General features: G+C 31.5%; 2 protein-coding genes and 1 long non-coding RNA gene across 3 annotated transcripts; 1 reads left to right on the top strand and 2 right to left on the bottom strand.

The window, feature by feature from the left end:
• The first annotated feature begins 1,876 nt into the window (after positions 1–1,876).
• Positions 1,877–7,171, top strand: LOC117685830 (uncharacterized). The gene is made up of 2 exons (XM_066086942.1): positions 1,877–2,039; positions 6,864–7,171. The coding sequence occupies exons 1-2, from the start codon at positions 1,877–1,879 to the stop codon at positions 7,169–7,171; spliced, it is 471 nt and encodes a 156-aa protein (XP_065943014.1).
• A 3,929-nt stretch (positions 7,172–11,100) lies between these two features.
• On the bottom strand, positions 11,101–14,776 carry LOC117685838 (uncharacterized). The gene is made up of 2 exons (XR_010710659.1): positions 14,259–14,776; positions 11,101–12,951 (listed from the first exon to the last, which is right to left on the bottom strand). It is a non-coding gene; the product is annotated as an uncharacterized lncRNA (long non-coding RNA).
• Positions 14,777–18,287: 3,511 nt separating this feature from the next.
• LOC136273971 (uncharacterized) lies at positions 18,288–24,008 on the bottom strand. The gene is made up of 4 exons (XM_066079823.1): positions 23,601–24,008; positions 20,558–20,803; positions 20,193–20,330; positions 18,288–18,573 (listed from the first exon to the last, which is right to left on the bottom strand). Exons 1-4 carry the CDS (start codon positions 23,664–23,666, stop codon positions 18,358–18,360), a joined length of 666 nt encoding a protein of 221 aa, XP_065935895.1. The 5' UTR covers positions 23,667–24,008; the 3' UTR covers positions 18,288–18,357.
• Between the last annotated feature and the right edge of the window lie 1,431 nt (positions 24,009–25,439).

Below are 25,439 nucleotides of genomic sequence, written 5' to 3' on the forward strand. Positions count from 1 at the left end.
TTATTTTTTCTACATTAAAATATCTACAAAACAATATTAAGGTGACAGTCTTGTGTGACTACACAACATGTACAATCTATCAAAATGTAAATAATGTCTAGAGTATAAATATATAGAAAAATGAGAAAAATAAACAAATGTTCAAGGTGAATAGACTGATTCATTAATCTCCTGTTTTAATCCTGCTTTCGTGAACACACCTCTGTAGGCCTACACTCGTAGTTTGTACATGTAAGTGCATGTCCCATGTGCATGTCTTCAACAGTGTTAAACTTGTGATCTGTGCCTTATTTTGGTTTACTTGTATATACATGTATCAATGTATAACATAGATCCCATAAACCAATATGCTTCGAGTTGTTTTGAGTAAATAACACAAGGAAATGAAATAACAAGATTAGCTCGGTATATCAATAATATGTGAGATTTTTTAAATCAAATCGCCGAGGATATTCGAATCGATTCTGCAAATGATACAGAATTTCTTTTCTTATCAACCCATGTGGCAGGGTTCTACATTGAACAAAAATAACTTATATATGATGTAGGAACTAAACTTTGCCATTAAACTATATCCACTGATTAACACATCTGAGATATGTCTATAAACAGCTGATAAATTACACATGCTGTGCAAATGCTCAGGAGTAATTGTAAGATTTACAAGTATATTCGGAACTCTACTGAATCACAACAACAATTAGTGCGTTTACAGTAAATTGTATGCAAAATTCTTCCATTACTGCACTTCAAATTTTAAGTAAAGCTTTATCAGGTGTATATGTTTAATATGACAAGACAAAAAGCTTGTATTTTGTCTTTGTGTCATTTGTTTAGTGTTTCAAGACCAAATTGAATGGACTCAGCCAATGACATTTTTTTCATTGTAAATTATGTAATAAATGTGTTCTTAATTTAACATTCTAAGCTGAAAATATTTTAGATGGTCCAGTGGGAGCAATGCCCCCCTTTCTCTCAACCAAAATTTCCCTTAAGTTTACGTTTAGATTTTTGGGCCATTACCCCCACCGCCACACACACACTTTTATCATAATTACATTAATTATATACATGTACATAAATGATGTACTTTTAAAGTTATCCTAAACTTGAAGTAAGTTAAACGAAGAAATTGCCGGGTATGAAAATAATACTTTGAAATTGAGTCTCGTTTTCGATTTCTTGAACTTACTATTATCATATTGATAATATAGTCTCATTAAAACCATTTCCCTTCTCCTTACACTCGCCAAGGTCTGATAGACCTGTATCAATAACAGACTATCTCCACTTGACCTCCACATCTGCATACAATCTAAATTAACACCTACTTAGCAAAGATATGCCATTATCTGTTTAATGAGTGGTGCAATACTCAATCTAGAGGTTACACAGAAAATAAGCATGAATTAAATCTTTTTTGTCTCCATTTGAAGAGTTCCAATCAATTTTCTAAAGCTCTAATTGGTAAGAAGAAATGGTCGTGTAAAGATGACCTTTTATAAATACAGGGTCTGTCAGGCTCTGACAAGTGTAAGGAGAAGGAGGTGTTTTAATCAGACTGATGGACAATCCTTCCCGACACGAAGTTGCGACGGAATGAAATCATTTTTTTAATTTTAATTAATAACCAAATTTTTTGGTTGTAGATTCTAAAGAAATGGCGTCCAATATTTCTAAAAACCTTCCTTCTTACAAGAAATCATTTCGGAGATCGATGTTGAGTTGAAGGCTGCTTGTTATGACATAACAATCGGACAGATGAAGAACGCTCTGAGTATTATTGAAAAAGTGAGAAGAAAACGCATGGTGTTGCAGAAAAAATCTGATATTTATCACAAAGAAATAACAAAGGAAAAAGTGAAAATTACAAGACATGGTGGCCAGCCTAAGAAAAGAAAAATATAAACTTCAGGAAGAGCTTTCTACTGTGAGCAACGAACTGCAAGATTTGCAAGAGTTTGAGTCAATGGTATCAGTACTTGATACAAGCCAGCCAGCATCTAACGACGAGGATGAAGTTATGGTCAGCCAACCAAGTGAAAGTGTATAGAACATGTCAACAGATATAACAAAATGCTATTTTGGACGTATTTGGTGTATTTTACTTGTGCTATACATGTATGTAATTCAGTCATTCTTCCTTTAACGGGACATGTGTCTGCTTTGACTGCATCTTTTCATGTTTTATAAGGGAAACAAACTAGATTAAATTGGAAAGTTGTGCTGTAATTGTTTTACGAATCATTAAAGGGGCATGGTCACGATTTTGGTCAACAATTATTTTTTCAATATTTTTGTTTAAAATGCTTTAGGAAGGCATTTTTAATAGGCAACCAAATTTGAGTGTCATATAATGAGTTATAAGCGAATTACAAAGCTTACAATTCTTCGCTATGTAAACAAAGCGTTTGTTTACATTTCGAATGTTGAAGTGAAAATTCCAGTTAAGACCTAAAATAAATGTGTTTATCGTTAGGAACTGTTTCTTTATGCTTAAAATGAATAATAAGATACACAAACTGGCATTAAAAGATTTTTTACTGGTATATTGAACCTATGAAAACAAAAACTGGGCACGAGCCTTGTTTTCATGACGAAGAATTGTGAACTCAACGACTGGCACCCAAATTTCATTTGATCATTAGAAATGCATTCTTAAAGCATTGCAAATAATAAAAACAGAAAAATAAAATTTGATTAAAATCGTGACCATGCCCTTTTAAAATGTGAAACATATTTCTTATTTTTGTCTTATTTCATGAAATATAGCAGAAAGTATTGCCCTGTCCACATTTTATCATTTATTCTATGGAGTCATTAATAAACTTGTGCTTGCTTAAGCCATTATATGTGAAGTATAATGGACGATACTAATTTTTACATGTGTTTCATTCATGATTGTTAATACTTGAGGGAGATATGTATTATTCTTTGTTACATGTACAGGTACCAATCATTGGATTTGAATAAAATAGATAATACTATTTTGTACATTATCTTCTCTCTCTCTCTGAAGACATATATTCTGGAATGTGTAGCTAGGAAACATGCACATTTCAATATGTAAAAAAAATATGGAGAAAAATAACTTCAATGTTAAATACTATGTACCTTTTTTACTTGTGCATGCTGTTTGTAGTTGGGCTAGAAATATTATTTAATTGGTTACCGAAAAAAGTATTGAATAAATAAATTTCTGAATTTAAATTACGTTTTTCTTTTGATGTGTTAATGTTATTGATAGTTTTATAAGTTTTAAAAAGAAGAATGATAAATACTTAATTTATTGTAACTACCATATAAGTAAAAGGACAAGGTGTTTCCTTCATCTATTTAATAACAGAACCCACACTCATATCTTTTGAATTGCATGATTCTACATGTATATGTATATCAAATGGTTACCAAGAAAATCCTCTTAGATGTCGAGAACTAAGGTCAATGCTATGTTAAGCACAAACAACCTTATACTATATTCGTATGGTTGCTATGGAATGTTTTTTTGGTAACAGGAAACACAATGTCATTAACATTAATGTTAAAAAAAATGTGACACATTATTTATTTAAAAGCTTTTAAAAGTTTTTTATTAACTTGTATACTTCTCAGAATGCAATCGGGCTTGAAATAGAAGTTATTTAGTTGGTTACTAAGGAAATACATGGTTGCCATGGAAACGCTGAGTAAATAATTTTATGCATTTAATGCATTAATTCATGTTGGTACTTCAATTAAATAAACTTATGCTAATCAAATAACAGTAACTTAACATTTCCCAAATGAATGAAGAGGTTTTTTTTTTCTTAATTTAAACCGAAACCATGGTCACGTTTGTATCGTTGCTAGGCAACTATACTGAAGGGTTACCAAGAAAAAAATCCTATCATGTTGATTACTGAGATCAATACTATGCATGGTAGTAAAATGAACATATTTGCTAAGGGGGTCATAAATGGCCCTTATCCTATTTTGTTCTTTCCTCAAATAACATTATAAATTGCCAAACATATGCCTCGGAACCCCCCCCCCCCCCCGGGAAACTGAAATAACCGTTGCCCCCTCCCTCCCCCTGCTCTCATGCATGTATCTCTCATTAAACTGTAAATAAAATGACATTTTTCTTAAGAAAAAAAACCTTGCATTTATTTTACCTTAAAATAAAAAAAAACCATCTTACATTTACATTCTTCTTAATTGTTGAATGATCTATTAAAATGAAAATATAATTTGGGATCTAAAAAACGTTCTTAAACTGGTAAAAAATGTTTTTCCTTAATATGTTTAAAAAAACAACACATTACACTTTGCATGATTGACTTATGATCTATTGACGGAGATATGATAAGAAGTCTTATTTTCTACTTTTCTACCTGGAGATCAATTACAAAATAATATTCAGGTTAAAATCAATAACAATAAATGATTAAATCAAATGCCTATCCCCCCACCAAAAAAAATAAACCTAGTTCTAAAAATTCAGAGTCTTTGTACATTCTTACATGTGTTCAGAAGCAAATTTTAAATCATTTCTTGATTGGTATTTTTCTCTAAATACACAGTAAAATTTTGGAAATTGCTTTATAAATTGGGTTAAAGACAACTCCTGAGGGTCATGTACACATTAGAAACAAGAAATATGAAATATGGCCTATGGTTTAGGGGTGGGGATCTTAACAGTTTTCAAGCTACTTGATATTTTCCTGTTTCATGGGACAATCCCAAAGGATCATGGCCTACATTATACTTGATGCATCATCATACATTAAGAAAAAAGACCCCGTCCTTCCTATTAGAACTCCTATTAACATGACTTTACACTAACTTACATATAATACATAAAGTCACAGTGTCAATATGGGGTCAACTCAAAAGTGCAAGTCTGACAAATGAAAAAATAACTTTAGCAACTGTTCAAATGCGATCAGGATAGGTAACGATGATAACCTTATTTAAATATCAAAAGATGATGATACGGAGGTCACATATTTAGAAAGTGAAAGTAAAACTTATGTATACCGGTGTCTCATAATATTGTGCTACTACATGTTTATGCTTATTTATATTGGTCAACATCATAATGATAATCCAATTAGAACACAATATGCATCCATTAAGCTGATCATCACAAAAGACACGTTTATGCATGGTTATTAATGTTTTTCTGCATATGGAAAACACATCATAGTATGTACACCACACGAACCCATCTAACCGAAGAGCTGGGTAAAACTAGTACAATGTACCAGCTAGTGCGGCCTGCAGAGCTGTGTTGTTACTTCAGACAAAGATCAGTTATTTGTAACATGCATGTATTTTTTAAAACTTCAAAACCTGTTGCACTATTGTATTGGGTACATGTAAATAGCTATGTAAAGCACACATTTTAGTCTTAAGGTGGTACAGGACACCTGCATATTGTGATGCACTCCCTATTGAAAAAAACAATAAACTATGAATATAACCCCCCCCCCCCCCCCACCAAAATAATGTTACCTAACAGTGAAGTACAATGGGTTAGAGCGTTAACTACGTGTCCGTAAGTAGATAGTTCAAATCCTGCTGGAGCTTTTCTATATCTTATTTAAGTTTAAAAAACATTTTTTTGGCCAAATACATGTATTGTAAAATTTTAAAATTATAAAACATCATCTTGGGAGAATTTTGATTACAAAGCATTTTTATCCACATAAATATTGACAAGTGTCTTATATCACCTTAAATCAGTTATTACATCTTCTGTCCTGGGAGTTCTGCATTGCTGGCTGTCAAATTAGTGATCCAGAGGAATCTTAATTCTTCATCCATAGCTTTTTATTGGGGTATATTATGTGCAAGATTACAATATTAACCAAGTTACAATACAAATTCTAGTTATTCTTTGGTAAGATGATAGTAATTTTTATGGATTTAATGTATCCTTTTTATGTAACATTTTAATTTTTATTAAGTTATATATATTCATACAAGGTCTTTAGTTTGTACCTTGCTTTTTTAGGGGGGGGGGGGATACAGTTTATTTTATCTTAATATAGTCTTTAAAATTAATCTATTTAACATTGTAAACAAACATTTTAGGTAAATATTTTTTAGTTAAATTGTCGGTGAGTACATGTATTCTGACCTGTTATGTCTCGAACTACCGAGCATGGGGAATCACTTGGATCAGGAATAGATTCATCATTTATTCCCCAAAAAATCAGTTTGAAACTAGACAAAAAGCCATAAATATGGCTGGTGTTTATAAAGAAACCTGTATTTTAAAGTCTGATGAATCAAACAATATTAACATGGATGAAAATTTTTCTGATTCATCTTTTAGTAACGATTACGCATCTATTGCATCATTATCAGAAAATGAATAATGAATTATATTTGGAACCAATTACCAGGACAATAATAACCAAACTTTAATTTTTTTTTTCAGTCACGTCCATTACAATGTACCTGCATCACCTGCCTTATCATCATTAGCATCTACATCATCATAAGAAGAGAAAGACATACAACTAAGAAGACAGTCATCACCACTACCTACTCCATCACCACTTCCGATTTCCCCTATCTACACCCCACCTACACCACATTTAAGTATTGAAATGTCAACGCCATTACATACACCCTCATTGTTTTCAACCAGTACATAAAGTTCAGAGATATCTCTGTTTGATGTTTCAACGGTTCCTGCAGCAGCTTTTTCTAATCCTTATTATTAAGAACACTGCGAAATGTCAATCTTTGGAAATGCAAATAGAACGGTAACGAGAATATTTAGATTTTATGATAACAAATACAATTTCATTTAAAAGAGCAAAATATTAAAGCAATGCATATTTAATATGTATATTTTTTTTGTTTTGAAGAATCGACCAGTAGCAGTGGTTTACCCTATGCCTCGACAACCAGTTCGTCCAGCACCATCGGAGGGGATGATCGTGGTCCATCTTCCTCCGAGGAGTCCATCCCCTCCGGTGAGTCTTTCACCACCAACCCCCCCCCCCTTCAGACTCCCACATCCAGCAGTAGCGAGACCAGCACCACCACCCCAGGGGGCTCCAGCCCCCAGGAGGATGCCGCTGGGAGACCATCGGGGGCCGCCACCACGACTCGGGCCGGGAGGAGGAGACCACGACACCAGTACAAGAGGGGGTTAGGTTTACTGGTAGAATAGGCAATTCTACCTACCCTCCTATCCTTGTTCTACGACACCTGATGTTTCGCCTAGTTCTACCAATGTTATATTAGGTAATTTGCAATCAAATACTTATCATTTAAATTAAAATTACCTTTACTTTTTATTTTTACTTGTGTTGTTTCTTAAAATAAGCATTTAAAGATTCGTCATTTATTCCCATAAAATCAGTTTGAAACTAGACAAAAAGCCATAAATATGGCTGGTGTTTATAAAGAAACCGGTATTTTAAAGTCTTTTGAATCAAACAATATTGACATGGATGAAAATTTTTCTGATTCATCTTTTAGTAACGATTACGCATCTATTGCATCATTATCAGAAAATGAATTATATTCGGAACCAATTACCAGGACAATAATAACCAAACTTTAATTTTTTTTTTCAGTCACGTCCATTACCTGCATCACCTGCCTTATCATCATTAGCATCTACATCATCATAAGAAGAAAAAGACATACAACTAAGAAGACAGTCATCACCACTACCTACTCCATCACCACTTCCGATTTCCCCTATCTACACCCCACCTACACCACATTTAAGTAATGACATATCAATGCCATTACATACACCCTCATTGTTTTCAACCAGTACATCACGTTCAGAGATATCTCTGTTTGATGTTTCAACGGTTCCTGCAGCAGCTTCTTCTAAATCTAATTATTAAGAACACTGAGAAATGTCAACCTTTGGAAATGTCAATAGAGGGGTAACGAGATCAATGACACAGAAGAAAATATTAAATAATTTTCATAACTAAATTTTTTTCATTTTTTATTTTGGAAATTTTGGGGTAATTTTTTTTATCTAAAGTAAAGATAAGCTACTGCTTATTGTTAAGAGAATAATTTTACAAAACTTTGTAAAACCATTTTCAATAGCTTGTGTAATTTTATATTATGTATTTATTTTTTTAAGATATCATTTTACTGTCATTGTAGTATTATATCATATGATTATTTTATATTTTATTCATACGATGCATGGTCATCCTTTAATAAATATTGTAGAAAAACAATCTTTTTTCTGTTGTTCTATGGGGAAGGGAAATATAATTTGAAAAGTCTGACTGCAGAGTTATCGTTCTTTTTGTGATAAAAGTGATAAAAACGGAAAATAACGAGAGATGTTTGTGAAACACTTATGCCCCCTCCCTTGGAAACATACACAAAGAAAACTGAACGTAAACTGCAAATATTTGGAATTTTTGTAAGTCCAAGGGCCATAACTCTGTTGAAAATTGCTCGATCGTACCCAATATCAAACTTGACTTAGTTATTATTATGATAAACCTGTATACCAAATTTCATTTCAATATATTTATCCTATGCAAATTAAGTAGTAAAATCATAAAAAAGACAATTACACTATTGAGATTAAAATGCATGTTCATTTTATGAGTACACATGAGTATTTTTTTTAGATGAACACCTTCTTCTTATGCGGATACTGTGGATTATTGTTTGACAATGACAACGAAGGTCAAAGACACGAGAGTGAACACGAACTTCATCATGACTGCAAAGGGGGCAACATTCCATTAAAAAACATTTATTATATCTTTACTTACTTTTTTTTCAAACGTGCAACATTTATGAAAAATGGAATATTATTACATTGCATATTTCAAAGCAAATACACTCACCCTCGTTTATTCAATTGAGTCACACTAAAAAAAGAATTGCAGGGGTGAGTTTATCAAGCAATGGGCACAAATTAACCATGCATATGACATGATATTTCAATACATGTTTTTCTCTTATAATTAACAAGGTATACATTCCATGCGATAAACCTCAAAATGTGTACTATAATTTTTTTTAACATAATTGATACAATCACTTCTCGGATGACCAAGCTTTACATGTTAGAAGATATGACATATTTAAATCCAAAATTCCTGTAGGTGTTGGCACGATAAAGATTCCCTCACCGAGAAATAATCATTACAAAGATACTTAACTAAATTTCAGACTGTAAACTTAAAAAAACAAATCAAAAATAGTAATTTAATGATTCTATTTATTCCGAACTTTTAAATTTTTTGCATGAAGATAAGAATTTGTTTAACCCTCTGGCTGCGGGAAGGACATATATGTACTTTTACCGCTGGTTGCGGCAGGGACATATATGTCCTTTTTAACATCAATTTGTTTATGGTGTTATATGGCGTAATTTTGTGCAATTTTGAAATAATAGCAATGTCTGGCTCTGTAATATTTTAAATTAAATGAAAACATCAGAACTTCAATGCATGCATTAATTTAACGTAATAAAAACATTTCTTTTGAATTTTAACGAACAAAAGAGGCATTAAGTACAGGTTCACGTAAGAATCAGGCAAACAGTGATAAGTCATATGTTTCATATTGAGATGATAATTTACTTTGAGAACAGTATATATAAGTGTTCTCAAAAAATGATAAAATTTTTAGTGAATCGTGCATAATTGTGAAGCTGTGTTACTAAAAATAGATCCACTCTGTCACAGTTTTTAAACACAATGAAAACACTATGGTATGACGATCTGACAGGATTTTCAGAAATTCAGTGTCAATTCATTTATTCAAAAATGTTGGTATGAAGAGAAGACAATGCCCTCTTCTTTTTTCTAATGTTAAAGATGTAGTATCCCATTGGTTTCCATGGCAACCACGACAATAATGAGCCATACAGTCTTTAAAATTAGAGAAAAACGATCACTTTTATGTCTCTTTTTTAAAAAAACAGCAAACATATATGACTGTGTATTATAAATAAATGAATAAAGGATATTCTGAAATATTTTTTTACATAATAAAAAGTTTTGAAAAATTAACAGACGGTTTACATAATCTAAGCAATCATGTGGGATTCCTAACAAAATTTTAAAAATCTTTATCATTTTTACATGTATCTAAGAGTAATATTATAATTATATTGCATATTCATAGTTTCATTTTAAAACAAGGATTATACTTTAATTTCATTGATGTGTAAATGTTATTGTTTTAACCCATTACCTGTGAAAATGTGATCATACATCATTATTGATCGGGATCGGAATACCAAATATTGTGTTTCAAATTTATACCGAATTTTCTCAGACTTCTAAAAGATACGTTCATAAAGTTATCAAAAGTTTAGTTTTCAACAATATTTAATGATGTATCACAAGTCTTAAAACAATATATAAGTATGTCTGTCAAAAAATAATGGAAGTAGCCAAAGTTAGCAAGTCTTAGCAAGTCGATAACTAACAGGGAAAAGGAACATTATTAACTGTCCGACCTGCTGTATATCATGGTTATAGTGAGTAATATGTACAACCATTAAAAAACTTATATACAATATTGTTTGTCTCGGTGGTCAATAACACCTGAACCTACATGTACTTTTGAGGAATTCATATTATTTTTACGTAATTTGAAATGAGGTTGTTGGGGATGTTGACTTTAAAAAAAATAACACAATTCTTTTTTTTGAACAAAGATGTCTGCAGATTTGTTAAATACCATGTACACCATATTAAGCAATTAAAATGAATTTATCTTTTTATGTGGACCCTTAGCCCAGCCTTTCCAATCAAAAATAAATATATTTTATACTATTACAATGTACAGTAAAACAGGCTCATATCTGATATATAAATTTAGAATATGTTTGTAGACTATATGGGGGGGGGGGGGGGTAAGCATCAATTTATTGTAAGCGTAATTATTGTAACCCTGTATTAGTTTATATAATGTGCATTGGATACAGTTTAATCATTAAGGGCATGCTTTATATTCCAGAATTTAACAAACATATAAGCATTTTTCACTCCCTTTATATATATAGATATAGATATACATTTTTAGATATTTATTCAAATATACTACAAGGTAGTATACTTAATAAAAACAACCATATGTAGAAAACATGTGTGACACCATAACAAGTACTTTATTAAACTGACTTCCAGTCATACATATAATAAACAAGTTGCACATGAATAACTCGATATACATGACACCATACATGTCAAAATGTATCACACATACTATAGATGGCTATATCAAACATCAACCAATAGATTACATATTGATTTTTTCCCTCAATTTGGACCCTGGAAAGGCTAAAAGTTTACAATTTTTTAAGACATGTTTGTGAAACAACTATGCCCCCTCCTTTGGAAACATCTGAGAAGAAAATGCAAATAATTGGAATTTTTTTTTGATTCCAAGGTCAAAAATTGCTCAATCATACCCAAAAATAACTTTGCCTAGATCTTATTCAGATAAATCTGTATACATTTCAAAATGTGGAACCCCTGCAAAGAAAATGAATGATAACTGTTGGTGGACTGGCCGTCTGACCAACAGACAGACAGAGAGAGAGACGCACAGCAGCAAAGTGATACGCCATACCTTCTTCGAAGGGGGGATAAAAATAGTGCATACATTTATATGAATGTGCAGCAGTTGGGTAAATGATGTGTATACAAATTTATGCTATTAGAATATTCCTATATACATGTATATGTAGTCCAAAAATGTAGCTACCATCATGGTAATTACATAAATACAAAATATGAATTTCATGAAAATGCATTAATTATAGTGCATATCATGCAGTACATTTCATCAGATGGTTATATTATTTTTACCCGAAGTGTTTTTGCCCCGGTGTGGGCCCTTTAACACTGCACCGTGCACCTACTCTGACAAATTTCCCCCCATGCATCAAACATTTTCTGGGGAAAACACTGTATGTAGTCCAAATAATGTAGCTACCATCATGGTAATTACATTAATACACATATTAGTAATTAAAGATGAAATCATGATATATCATGATAAGTACAAAGTATTTCACTTGTTATTTAAGAAATGAACTCAATGTCTACCCAAGTTATACTCGTATAACCTGGGTTGGGGCAATTTACGCTTTATAATCCGCGAAGCGGATTATAAAAAAGCGTAAATTGCTCCAACCCAGGTTATACGAGTACAACTTGGGTAGATATTGAGTTCATTCCTTATAATTTAATTTTCTGGAATTTGCTGTACAAATTGAGTCCGTTTTACTTTTAAAAATGATATAAATCTGTTCAAAATTCAAACGTAACGTCAAGTGAATTGGTACGTTGGTGCATTGTGACGTGTCTTGTGACGTGCAAACCAGGTTATACAAATTTAACTAAAATTTTCTATCCAATCAAATGCCGCGTTACAACCAGAATTAAATTATTATATAAATATCATAGCATTCTGAGATTCTTTTTTTATATTAGAAATTCAATTAACTTAATCATTAGTTATTGTTCTGTCTTCCTTGGTTATTAACCATGCAGCTAAATTTGTCTTTCTTAATGCTAATTACACATAATTTTTCTTGAAGTAATGAGAAATAAAATTGTATAATGGACAATCAGTGTGAAAGGGACATACATATATGCACTTATTTCTACATAAATTAGTTATACATGTACATCTTATTACTGTTATATATATTAACATAGTTTTTTGACATTGAAAAAATTTGAGTGTGAGGTTCAATGTTAGTTATCTCCTCATATACATGTAGTTTGTAAGCTCTTTATATGTTGGAGTTGTTTCAGGTCCTAACATAATCATTGTTTTAATTTCTCTGATTGCCCTGGTGCAATCAGATTAAGCACTGGGTCAACACATTCTTCGACTGTTCGCTTGTTGAAACATTCTGTAAGATATATTCTGCCTCATCAGTCCAGTTTGATGTTTTGACAGGGTCTGTGATTGTCAAAAGTCTGAGTCCTGAAATAGAAAGATTTAAAAACTAAAAATATTGTTACTTGTCATATGTAATGTAAAACAACATATAAATATTAATACACCAGTCATGTCAATAAAGCCTAGATAAAACATTGATTCCTATTCCAGTCTGAAAAGAAAGAATCAGTAGATAGGGAAAGTTGATGGTTGGGTGGATTGGTCTATGGGTGGATTGGTCTATGTAAATAAAATTGAAGGTAGGGCCAATCGTGGAACCCTATTAGACACAATTAAATCAATGTAATCTTAGATGAATATTAATCAAAGAAGATTTGAACTTCTGCAATAGGATCTAAACCCATGACCATTTATGATACACTGAATGGTTTGGAATAGGGAAAAACAACAGGGGATACTTGCCAAACCATTACATAAATTAAATAGATCTTCAAATACCAGCAACAAATATAATTGTTAAGGGTGGGGTACGTGTGAATTGACCAATGAATTATAAAAATATGGGATAAAAGATAACCCCCGGGCATTTGCATACCAAAGTAATCGCCACGTCTAATCATGAGCTGTATCAAAGAATTTACATGTACCCGTACATTTAGGGATGGGGATCTCTACTGGAACACAGCGAATTACCAGTATATATTAAGGGGGTGGAAATGACCTAATCATTATTTTAATCTTTGCAATTATTTTATGAAATTATATTATCGGTCAAATATTGTTAAAAAGAAATTTATAAAAGAGTGAAAGTGTTTTGATTATAATATACAGGTACTTTTATCCACATCAATACCGACAGGTGTTCATACCCCCAAGTTTAGTGAGGGAAAAAAACCCACCTTATTTTTACCCCACAATGAAAACAGCTGTGAAAAAAAACTACAATGTGGAACTTTTCATTCAAGATTGACTGGTGTTTTGTTTCAATTGTTGATTGAGGCATGAACATATATTAGTTTCTAATATACATGTAGGGATACATCATTTTTCAATGTATCTGAAAACAAAGGGCAGTGTAAGGCTACTGCAGTACATTTATTCAAATCAAGATATGAATATAAGTTATAACAACGCACCTTTTATAATTAGACTTGTAAATGAACAGATGAAAGCATACATTCATAAAGTATACAGTTATATTTGAGTGACCGGATAATTACCAAAATCAATCGCTTTGATGTTCTAAAAATAGATTCGGGGAAAACCAGTATGATCACCGATACATGTAGTGAAATATGCCAATAAAACAAGAACTTCACTGCAGTTGTTAGTTAACTTATATCACTGTTTGAAAAAGCTTATTTCATTCAACATGTATAGCAATAATATACCTGTATATAATGTGATTCTTTGGGGTATGACTTCCTTCGCTGTCCGCGGCTGGGTTGGCAGGTTGTTTGTCGGCCATCACTAAGTTTTAAACCTTGCAGATGTCTTGGTATGTCTCTGCAACAATTACAAAGGGTCACTGGAGTTGTTTATTCTGGATCGGCTTTATACAGACTTGTGAAACTGTTTGCGTAGTGTCCCGAAACAGTGTAGTCTTCTCGAACTTCCATTTTCGCGCACTAGCGTACGTAGCAACGAGGCGCCATCTAGCGACGATATTGTGAATCAACCAAGAAAGACAACCAGATTTCACTCGAATTTGATAATTTTAACGGCAATTTAAACTCGAAACTCAAACTTTTCAATACTTTTTAAAATTGGAAATCATTGTGCTGAGTGAGTTTCGTAATAATTTATAATCAAATTCTCTCGTAAGGTTTGCTGTTTTTAGTAATTTGATAAAAATATATGCTATTTTACTAAGACTTGCACGGCGTCAAAATTGAGCGCCTTGTCAATATATCGGGCCCGTTTTCAAAAACGAAACGGAATATTTCAGAATAATTTGGCATATACATTCTAACCATCCCAGTTTCTTGCTGGGTAAAATTTCGTTTTATTTTGCGTCTTATCACTTATCACAAAATTTCGATATTGCCTGATTCTAACGTGAACCTGTACTTAAGATTTACTCAGAATTTCCAGTAAAATTGCAAATTTTACGTCATTTCAATTAATTACGTCATTTCAACGGCGTTTTTTTGAGAAACATGGATTCCGCTTCGGAAAACAAATCCGATTTTGAAGTAGTTTTTGACGAATCTGAAACTGATGATGATGACGATGACGTTCCAGTTGTTGACCGATTATGGACAAATGTACGGTATGTTGAAAACTTTGAATACCCACATGAAATTAATCCCTTCTCTCGCCGTCCTGTGAACCCTCCAGTGAATGATGCTCCCCCTGTGGATTATTTCCACAAACTTACAGTTCCAGATGAAGGCAGGAATCTTATTGAAATTCTTGTTGAGGAAACAAATAGATATGCAAATCAGTTTTTGTCAAATCCGCAGTACAACCCTAAGCCATTTTCAAGAACTCTAAAATGGCACGACACAAATGTTGCAGAGATGTCCGCCTACCTAGGCTTGTATCTATCAATGGGAATTGTACAAAATCCTAGCATTGAGGCATATTGGCAGGAATCTGAGCAATCATATCTTTTTCGCACTCCTGGATTTGCAGAAGTCACATACGCGGGACAGATTACAAATTCTATCCAAATTTCTTCACTGCAATAATAATTTAACACAAATGCCACGTGGAGATGAGAATTACGATCCATCACACAAATTTCGACCAATTCTTGATCTTTTAAATGAAACCTTTCCAAAGCCTATAACTTAGCTCGGGATTTAACCATTGATGAAAGCATGGTCGGATTTAAGGTATACACACACATTAACACCATACCGGTATATCAATGGCAAAATATACATGTAAAATTTACAAAGTATACTATTTGAATTAGATATTCTATCTACATGATATAGATGTAATGTAAATGTTCCTATATTAATCTTTAAAGGTTATAAAATTCAGTAATATAATGAAACACTTTATTAACATATAGTCAAACGAATTACGATTCAACAATAAACAAATGAAATGTTTTTGAATTCATAAAGGGTAGAAACGACATTGTGCAGTATGTGCCGGCGAAAAAATCACATCAGTGGGGTGCGAAGTTGTTTGTTTTAGCAAAGTCGGACACAGGCTACAATGCTGCAATGCAGTTATATGCAAGTTACTGAATATTCAAAGTATTCAATCAACAATTTATTAAAAACATCTCTAATTCCATTTTCTACATTTTTTACGATTTTATCACCATGTAAAAAGTATATTTTACATGTTGAGAATATTTTTATAGCTTTAACTTGTTGGTAAAGTGACTCTTCTTGTTTCTTGTGGAATTCCTCCTGTCTTTGATGTGATAGAATGTAAATTAATGATTATATCGAACCTCTTAACTGTAACAAAGAAATAGAACATCAAAGTAATCAAATGTAGCTTTAGCAATCTTATTATTATTAGATGTTAAATCATATTGCATACTAGCGATTAAGCGGGCGGATCTAACATCTGATTTTAATAAGATTGAAGCTGTAGGAAATTATTCTTAAAATAATCGAAAGTGATGATTGAAGACCAATGGTGTCCATTTACATGCATACTGGTGAATAATAGAGGTAATGTATAATTACTTAACAATAAATAGCTAGATTAGCGCACAAGAATAAATGAGAGTTTACTTCAGCGGTGGTCAGTTTAGGAATATAGAAATATTTTTTGATTGGAGAAAGTATGCGTGCTAAAGATTTAGAGGGGGGAGTAATAAATGTTGTTATACTTTCATGTTAAATACTGAAATCTGATTGGTTAAGACGCAGTTAATAATATTTTCTATTACCCTCAGCGTAAGCAACGCACTTAGCAACGAATAACATTAAAAAATGTTACATGCGCGAAAATTATGTGCGTACGGTTCGCTGAAGAATTCACGTTATTCCTATATAAAAGCAGTATTTTTTTCTTAAAATTAAGACATTCAGTATAACAAAATAAATAGTGCCTGTTTGGGAGGATAACAGTTGAAATTGACACCCCTCGAAAACCATTGTCAACCTCCGCTTCGCGTCGGTTGACAATGGTTTTTTCGGGGTGTCAATTTCAACTGTTATCCTCCCAAACAGGCACTATTTATGTAATATTGTTATGCTATTAACTGAACTGAATGTGGAAAATACAGCGAATGTTGGGCTAATTCCCAAGAAATCTCGTAATCTCTCGATAAGGAAAATACCGAATATTGTACAAATTCGGCGGTTATAATTTTATGTGTTGATTCCTTTTATGGATGTTTTAATTTAACGTTTCACCTTTTTTAATACTCAAAAGTTAAGAAAATTTGCGTTTCCCCCTCTTGTTTTACATCTTCTCAACAAAACTGGTTATCAACTTGGATCTTTTATATACGTTAGAGATATAATCGCGTTTAGCTTGCTTTCCTGTCTGTATTAATTGCTACGGAACACTGGTATACTTTACATACGCTAAATCTTTTATATCATACACTGCTTATGAAACCAACTAACAGAGTTTGTTGTCCAATCGAAAAAATTATGACACCCCCCCCCCCCCCCCCCGACAAAATCCCTTAAGGTTTTGTCAAACATGAAAATCATGTAAATGAGTGTTGAGGTTTAATAACTGAAAGACCCTGCACTGGAATGTAAAACATAATGAGCAAGCACAGGGAAAATACCAATTTAATGTTTTAATGTGTCATCACATATAATTGATTTAAATCAGTGCTGTGTGATATTATTTGTGCTATTGATGAAATGGCATATGAAATACAAAATTTTGATAATTTCATTTTATTCTAATATTTTGTTTTCAAATATTTATGTTTGTGTAAGCAGTTTGAAATTTCAGTGAGTGGATATTTTTTTGTCAAATCCATTTATATGAATTAATGAGTGGAACAGTTTTAAGACATTGATCATAGGTCATTAATGATGGAATGGCAGATTGATAAAACAGGGAACATTATGTCCTGGCCATTTCATGGTGGGAAGATTAACAATCAATTCTGTGTATGAAAACACTTTTTTTGGTTTGTAGGATTTAAATTTAGGTTAAATAAGAGAAAATTTTTATTTAGCTAATTAGATTTATAATTTTTCTTATATCAGATTTTCCATGGAAAAGTGGTTCTGAATTTCAATATAATAAATTAGTTGTAGAGGAAAGTGACAAATATATGTCTAAAAGGTAAGTCTATGGGAGAATTCTTAAAGTTGACATCAGGTTTGCATAAGAATAATTCTTGCAATATATATATGATTAGTATGATTTCTACTATGTTAAAATTTTAAGTTGTGGAATGAATATTTGTTGATAAAAATCTGCTTTGGAAATATTTTGGTAAACAGCTTATATAATCAGTACTTTTCTGCATGGAAATTGTTATAAAATATGATTTTAAGGGTCTGCTAGTGTTTTGTATATTTTATTGACATTTTTCTTGGTTTATATAGATACCTGCAGTGTTGTGGATGTATTTGAGTTTAGTGAAACTCTTCCCATGTACAGATCCACTGTTAGGCATATGATAGTTACATCATCGTATTGGTTGGTGAGTTTGTTGACGTGAGAGCCCCACATTTTGATGTCAAGGGATCCTGATTGGTCAGTTAATGTGATGATCCTCCTTTTCGATGTTTTTGTCTCCAAGACGTTGGTAATCTAAGAGCAAACAGATATTCAATGTGTAATAAATATAATATTAATTGTTTTAATAGTTCATTTTTGGGAGTTTAACCATTATTTATTTTTGAACTGTGTTTCTCACAGAGCAATTCAAATATGTGTCAAATATACATAGTGCTGCATTTGTCAACTTCTCTGCATTGTTTATAAATTTAATCGGAAAAGGAGGATAAATAATTGTGTTTTGAATTAGATTGTTTTGTTTATTCATTTTGTTTTGAATATCAATGGAAGCAAAATTTGAACGTTTGTTGAGATTTAAACCAGTTAATCTCCGTTACAAATACATATATTGAAGTTAGTTTGCTTAGGGTTTTTTTCTGTGAACCTTGATTTACTGAAGAAAACAGTTGGATTAATGAAGAGTTGGGTGTTGGCAGTGCAAGCCATATTGCAATTTCATACTCTGAATTGTGGATACATTGCAATATGTTGCAAATACATTATTTTTGATATTTCTATAAATAAATTAATGTGATGAAAATCATGGTCTTCTATTAGTTTGTAATGTTTGTAATAAGGATCTAATGCGTAAGGTGGTAAAATATAGCATTTGTAACCATTTGGCTATTCTCTACATAATGGTGGAAAGTCAGGTTTTCTTTGGGCCTGATTTGGGGGTGAAATTTGGCCTCAGGCCCAATCGGAAATTTTAAATATTTTCCGAATTTCGGTCTGAAAATTCCCAATTGTAATTTTAGGAAAAAATCTTTGTACGAGTTGTCAAAATTTTACGTATGTCTTATCTAACATGTTTCGGTTACGGTAATGAATGCTGGATAAACGCATTGTGGTGTTTTTTGTATTTCATTTTGAATAAATTATAGTCATAGAAACCATTAAATTTCATTGAAATAAATGAAAAGCAATTTTCCCAATCTTTCGGCTTTGTCGCTATTTTCCCAATTGAGAGCGTCCTAGCCCCCAGTCCCAAATTGGTGGAAAAAGAAACAGTGTAAGTGGGTCATTGGGTTGGACTAATACCCCTAAATGCACTGAAGTAAAGAGACATGTTTTATTTGTCACTTAGGTTAAATAATGACGAGATATTTCCTTTATTTAAGGTTTAAATACAATAAATAAATCCAATTTCTTAAATTAGATAAGCTTTTATTTATTAAAATATTGTTAGATTTTTTATTAGTTGTTGCAGACATGCTTTTAATCTAATTTACCTGTATTTTAAGTATAGTCTGTCTTAAGGTATTTAAATTACAATATTTTAAAATTATGTTTTGAATTTGTGTATATCAATGTAAACTTAATTAAATAAATGAAGTCTGTTTGATTCAATTCACAAAGTTCTTTCTCTATAATTTTTCTGTTAGGGAGAAGTGAAATCTTCAAACCAAAAATTCATGCCTTATTGTAAATATAATATGCTATACTAGTAGAAATGATGATGTAGGAGAATGAAATAAAATCAATAAAGTAGAAGATAAGACATGTATGTGTTCAAATTAATTGCACTCAATAAGCATGAATAGCATGAAAAGCATGAAAAAAAATTATTCAACATAAATTCCACTATTAATGAAGGTCCAGCAGAATTTGTGATAAATAATATCACAATTTTTCTACAAATATTTACTTACTTTGTCTACATGGCCTTTGACAGAAACTCTGTCTCCTTTTTGCTTTGTCTTGATTTCAGCAATTGATAATATGTCCGGTTCAATATGCTTTTTGATGATTTCAGTTGAGATACTCTTTTCCATAGCAGTATCCATGACCTTTTGTTAAAAGGAGCAAAATTCAATGTAGTATACATCTATTTTATAATAATTGTGTTTTTAAACTTACACATGTTTAATCGAGTACATTTTTATGTAAACAGAAGACTATGAATTCTGTGCCATCTGTAAACATTAAAGATTACCTTAATATTTTTAGATTGAATGGTAGATTGAATTGATATGTCAGTTTCTTTTATTAAATAAGTTGAATATTGAATTCTTACAATGGTGGTGTCAGTTATCCTTATGGAATGATCATCTCTTTGACTAAAACCTCTTATGAGTAGGCATTTCCCAGTTGACTTTTTGATTTTTTCGAGATGTTTGATGGTTAGGTAGAGTTCGTGTCTTGTGTTGAATGCTGTGGTGGTTGATAGAACGTTTGTAACAGCATATTCTTTAGCATCTGTTGGGTTTTTCCTGATTTCTGGTGTTTCCATGATGTAGATTTTCTGTTGTGCGGCTTGAAACTGAAATGAAGGTACACAATTCATTTATGTCAGGATGTTAAAGTATGTGAAATTTTAAATTATTTAATTTCTGGTTATAAAAAATGCAATATGTACATGTATATGTTATTTACAGTATTGTTTATAAAACGATTTGGAAGTGTTGTTAATGCTAAAATATATATTACACATTCCATAATGCTGTTGTATCCATGGTTGTTGCAGTTTGCGGTTTATGTTTGGAAGATTAGTTTTTAATTATTTCATTAATGATTTATTTATTTCTGTTTGCACTTACTACTAAATTTCTCAAATATTCCTCTCTGGAAAATCAAATCTGAAATTTTTATTGTTTGTCTGTATTTTGTTTAATGGGGTCTGTTGGTCTGATTTTGGGTAGCCATTTTGGGTCATCTCTAGTCTGGAATATATGTGGCATATATTAGTTCTCTTGTAAATTGGTATTTTACAATGCCAAATAAAGTATATTGATTAAAATAGTGAGGGGACAATTACATATTTACAGAGTTTAGTAAGAGACTATATTTGGTGGCAGAGGATGTTTAAGAATATTATGAACATTTTTCATAACTCAGTTGTTTTAGGGTACGTCATTTTAGTTTTTTTATTTTCAGTGCAGACCATATTTTCAGCTAGTTTATACATTGGGTTATCTTTGTCTTGTTTCAATAAACATATTTTAATAATATTTAAATTTTTTTATTGACATACATTGGCGCATTTAACTATTATTTCAAAAAAGTCTCGTGGATTTAACTATTAATTCATAAAAGTCAAGAGAAAAATGAACTCCAATTTTTTCTAAACATTAGTTTATTTGATGCTATATCTTAAAATTTACATCATAGAGTTATACTTTTGGTTTTATTTTCTGAAGAATTTTTAAGATATTTTTGCTAAGTCTATTAAAATTTGAGAGGAAGTTTGAGATTTTTAAATAATTTTATTGCATGTTGAATTGTTAATGGATAAAAATAGCATTTCATCAGTGCAAAAAGGTCAAAATATCAATATGGTGAAGATATTGCACAATTTTTCTTAATGATTATTTTAATTATATTAAATTTCTTTAATATAAATTTGTATTTGATGCCATGGTTTATCTGATTAAAAATTATTGTGGGAAAAGTGATTTGTGTGCAATTTGCACTTTGAGTGCAGAAAGATCATATTAAAAATTCACTGTAGCAGCGAAAGGAACATATAAACCCCAAAATTTTGTTTTTATTTTTGGTTTAGCTATGTATGTAGAATTGTAAAAAATACTTTTGATAAAAAGTTAAACACTTATGATCGCAAATTCCAACGTTGTTAAGTGAATTTTCTGTTTCAATTTATATACGAGGCAACTTTTATAATCTGATTGATCCTGCTCTGATATAAGGGCAAGAAACTTTTTCAAAATAGATTTGTTAAAAGTGTTTATATCTGTATTATTGAAGGAGGAATATCATTGGATATTTCTAAGAGATTTTGGAAATTTGGATTAACTTTGGTATCAACAGATTATTTATAGATGAAAAATGGTTTTTGGTATGAAGAGTCGTTTAACTTTGACAATTAATTTTTTTTTCTTGTCATCTTAATTTGCAGAGAAATATACACATTGATCTGGGAGATTTATACTAGCAGTTTAGTAATTTATGATTAATGCAAAAAAGTATATTAATAAAAGCATAATTTTAATAATTGCACTGTAGGTGAGCATTGCTAGGGGTTAACTTGCTATTGACTGGTGTCCTATCCAGGGGGAGTCAATGACTCTCATCCACTTAGCATGACGGAAACTGGGGGACAAGCACTGGCCCTATGTACTTTCATGGCATGGAGAAGGATTTAATTTTATTTATTATAATAATTATGATTAATTATTTTGGTAAAATTGTTTTAGATATATTGTTTTTACTCATAACCAAGTCAAATTGAAGTTTAATCTCTGAATGGGGTTTTTATCATACTTACAATGGTCTTTGTTTTAAAAACTGAATATGCCATAAAATCACATCTTGAATATTTAATGATTTAGAAAGAAAACAAGTGGAATAAATGCTTTTTTACATAGACATTGGAAACAGGATTAGAAGCTTACAATAGTTATATATTCAATGATGAAGATTTAAAGATGTGATTTTTAACCTCAGAATCCAATGAATAACATTTTCAGCAAGTTAAATGAACTACTGTGGTTTCATTAATATTCAAGGGTATCAATTTTCGTGGATAAAGTGAAAATTACAGTTTCAAGGATACGTAAAATCGTGGTCAATGACCCTATCAATGCAAAGTGTGAATAGAAAAGGCAATTTAATGAACATTTAATTTCGTGGATCAACTAAACAACGAAATCTACGAAAATTGGTATTCAACGAATATTGATGAAACCACAGTATATGTTTAAATCAGGTTGGAACGAACCCCCAAATGGGAAGAAATAGGGCGTTTGGGATATCATAGTCGAAATGGGATATAAAGTTAATTAATTTTATAATTCATTTGTGCTATTATATCTTAAATGAGTTATTTTAGTATTATATTCCATTTGGCTGTTTGGGCGATTGGTTCGAACCGTTTATTGAAGTACGTAGCTTCGCGATACGATAATCAATTTTTTGAAGACATTGAATGTATAATATATTTTTGTATAAAATAAAGGATATAATTAAATAAAACAATCACCTGATACAAATTTATTGGTTGCGGTCAAGAGTCAAATTATGGCGTCGTTTCAAAACTGTTTACTGACATGGTTTCATCGCATTATTTGAATAAACATTCCCAACTTATAATGATGACTCACCGGTGAGGATTTATGTTTCTTGGGAGATGGAGCCCCATCGCCACCAGCAGCTCCCGCTAATGCCATGTCTCTATCCTTCGTCTTTTCTCTGTAGTGTTTCGATTTTAAGATGTTCTCTGTTTTTCAGCGTCTGTGATAGAAGCGCGCGAAAGCTGTTCAGGCGGTGGTTTATTAAATGGTTACTGCTATTCTGACACATAATTTTTATTTAAGTTATAAAGATATGAATATCATTCTGATATCTTATATGAGATAGGAATATATCATCTTATAGTTATTTTTTTTTCTTAGTAAAGTCTATAGATTTTCGTATTGAAATGATGAAAAATCCATTGGAGCCAGGCAGAACTGACGAGGGGGCGAAATGTTTTATACACCGTGTACGATACATTGGATTAGACAATATGAAGGGGTGAACGGGATTGGTCATTTATTTTTAGTACAGACAGATGAGGTTAATATTGATTGTAATTTTGCGGAAATAAGAAATTGAAATAGTGTTATTTTGTATTATTGAATCTTTAGATTTAAAAGGTAAAATACCAACTGTTTTTGGAATGGAAAAAAATCCGTAAGCAGTTTTTTAGTCCATTGTGGAATGTTCCATTTGTGCAATCCGTACTTTTCGTTTTTGAATTTTTCGGGAATATTGTCCCGGAATCAGTCATTTAAAATCCATTTATTAGTTACATATTGTTGTTTACATGATAACAAGGTATGTGCTTTGTGCTAAGTTTAGTTGATATTAAAAACCGGTCTTTTTGAAGTTAATCGTCATATGCGACATGCGGATATAAAATCAGACATATATACATGCGCGGATCCAGAAAATTTTTCCAGGGGGGGTCCGAAGGATAATTGTGTTTGCCAGGGGGGGTCCGAGGCATATTTTCGCGATAATTTTACTATGTAAATTTAATAAATTTTCATTTTCCAGGGGGGGTCGGGAATCCCCCGACCCCCCCCCCCTCTAGATCCGCGCATGTATATACATACGTCCGTGATAAAATATAGTATTATTTTGTTTTTCTTTTCTGGATGAGTAATGTCAGAGAAAACATATAAAACAAATGGATTTTAATGAATGTTTTCATATAAATCATTAACCATTAATTTCAATAACGTAAAATAACTCCTGAAAGGACTTCACTTACACAATGCAATTACTGTAATTGAATTAGGCTGTAGCAGGTCCTGTGATAAAAACGCAAAAATAATTATCAAATTTTAATAAATAATTGGATTGATTTTTTTCATTTTCTGGAAGTTTATCGTTCATTATATACAAAAATACTGAACCCGATCGAAATTTTATACACATTTCTTAATCAGTTAATTATACGATATTGAGGTAGTGATGATGTACGTGTTCTGCCAAGAGGATTTTTTTTTTTACATCTTATTCGATGATGACTGTAGTCGGGCGAAGATGTTTAATCGTTTTCAGCACATGTCGATCAATTTCTGTTACATGTACTTTACATGTAGACTAATGCAGGTATCATGGTATACAAAATCTTTGATAACCCAATTTTATGTTCTTTTGTCCAAAATTCATGTTTTGTAATTATAGTTTACATACAGGTAGTTGGAAAATCATGCCCTCCTGTTGTCTCCATTAACATTACATGTAGGATATGTAAATGTACATTTGACCTTCAAATAACAGATTTGGTAGGATTATTACTTTTGATATGAGCAAGAATTAACATTTTTTTACCTTTTTATTGTATATATGCTTCAAAAATATAGAAACACATATAAATTAAAACATTTTTCATATGAAATGGTTATGTGTCTCCAGCTACCCTGGTGTGTTTGAATTTTATTTCTTATTTT

Source organism: Magallana gigas, chromosome 1, assembly GCF_963853765.1.
Source record: "Magallana gigas chromosome 1, xbMagGiga1.1, whole genome shotgun sequence".
Lineage (NCBI taxonomy): Eukaryota > Metazoa > Mollusca > Bivalvia > Ostreida > Ostreidae > Magallana > Magallana gigas.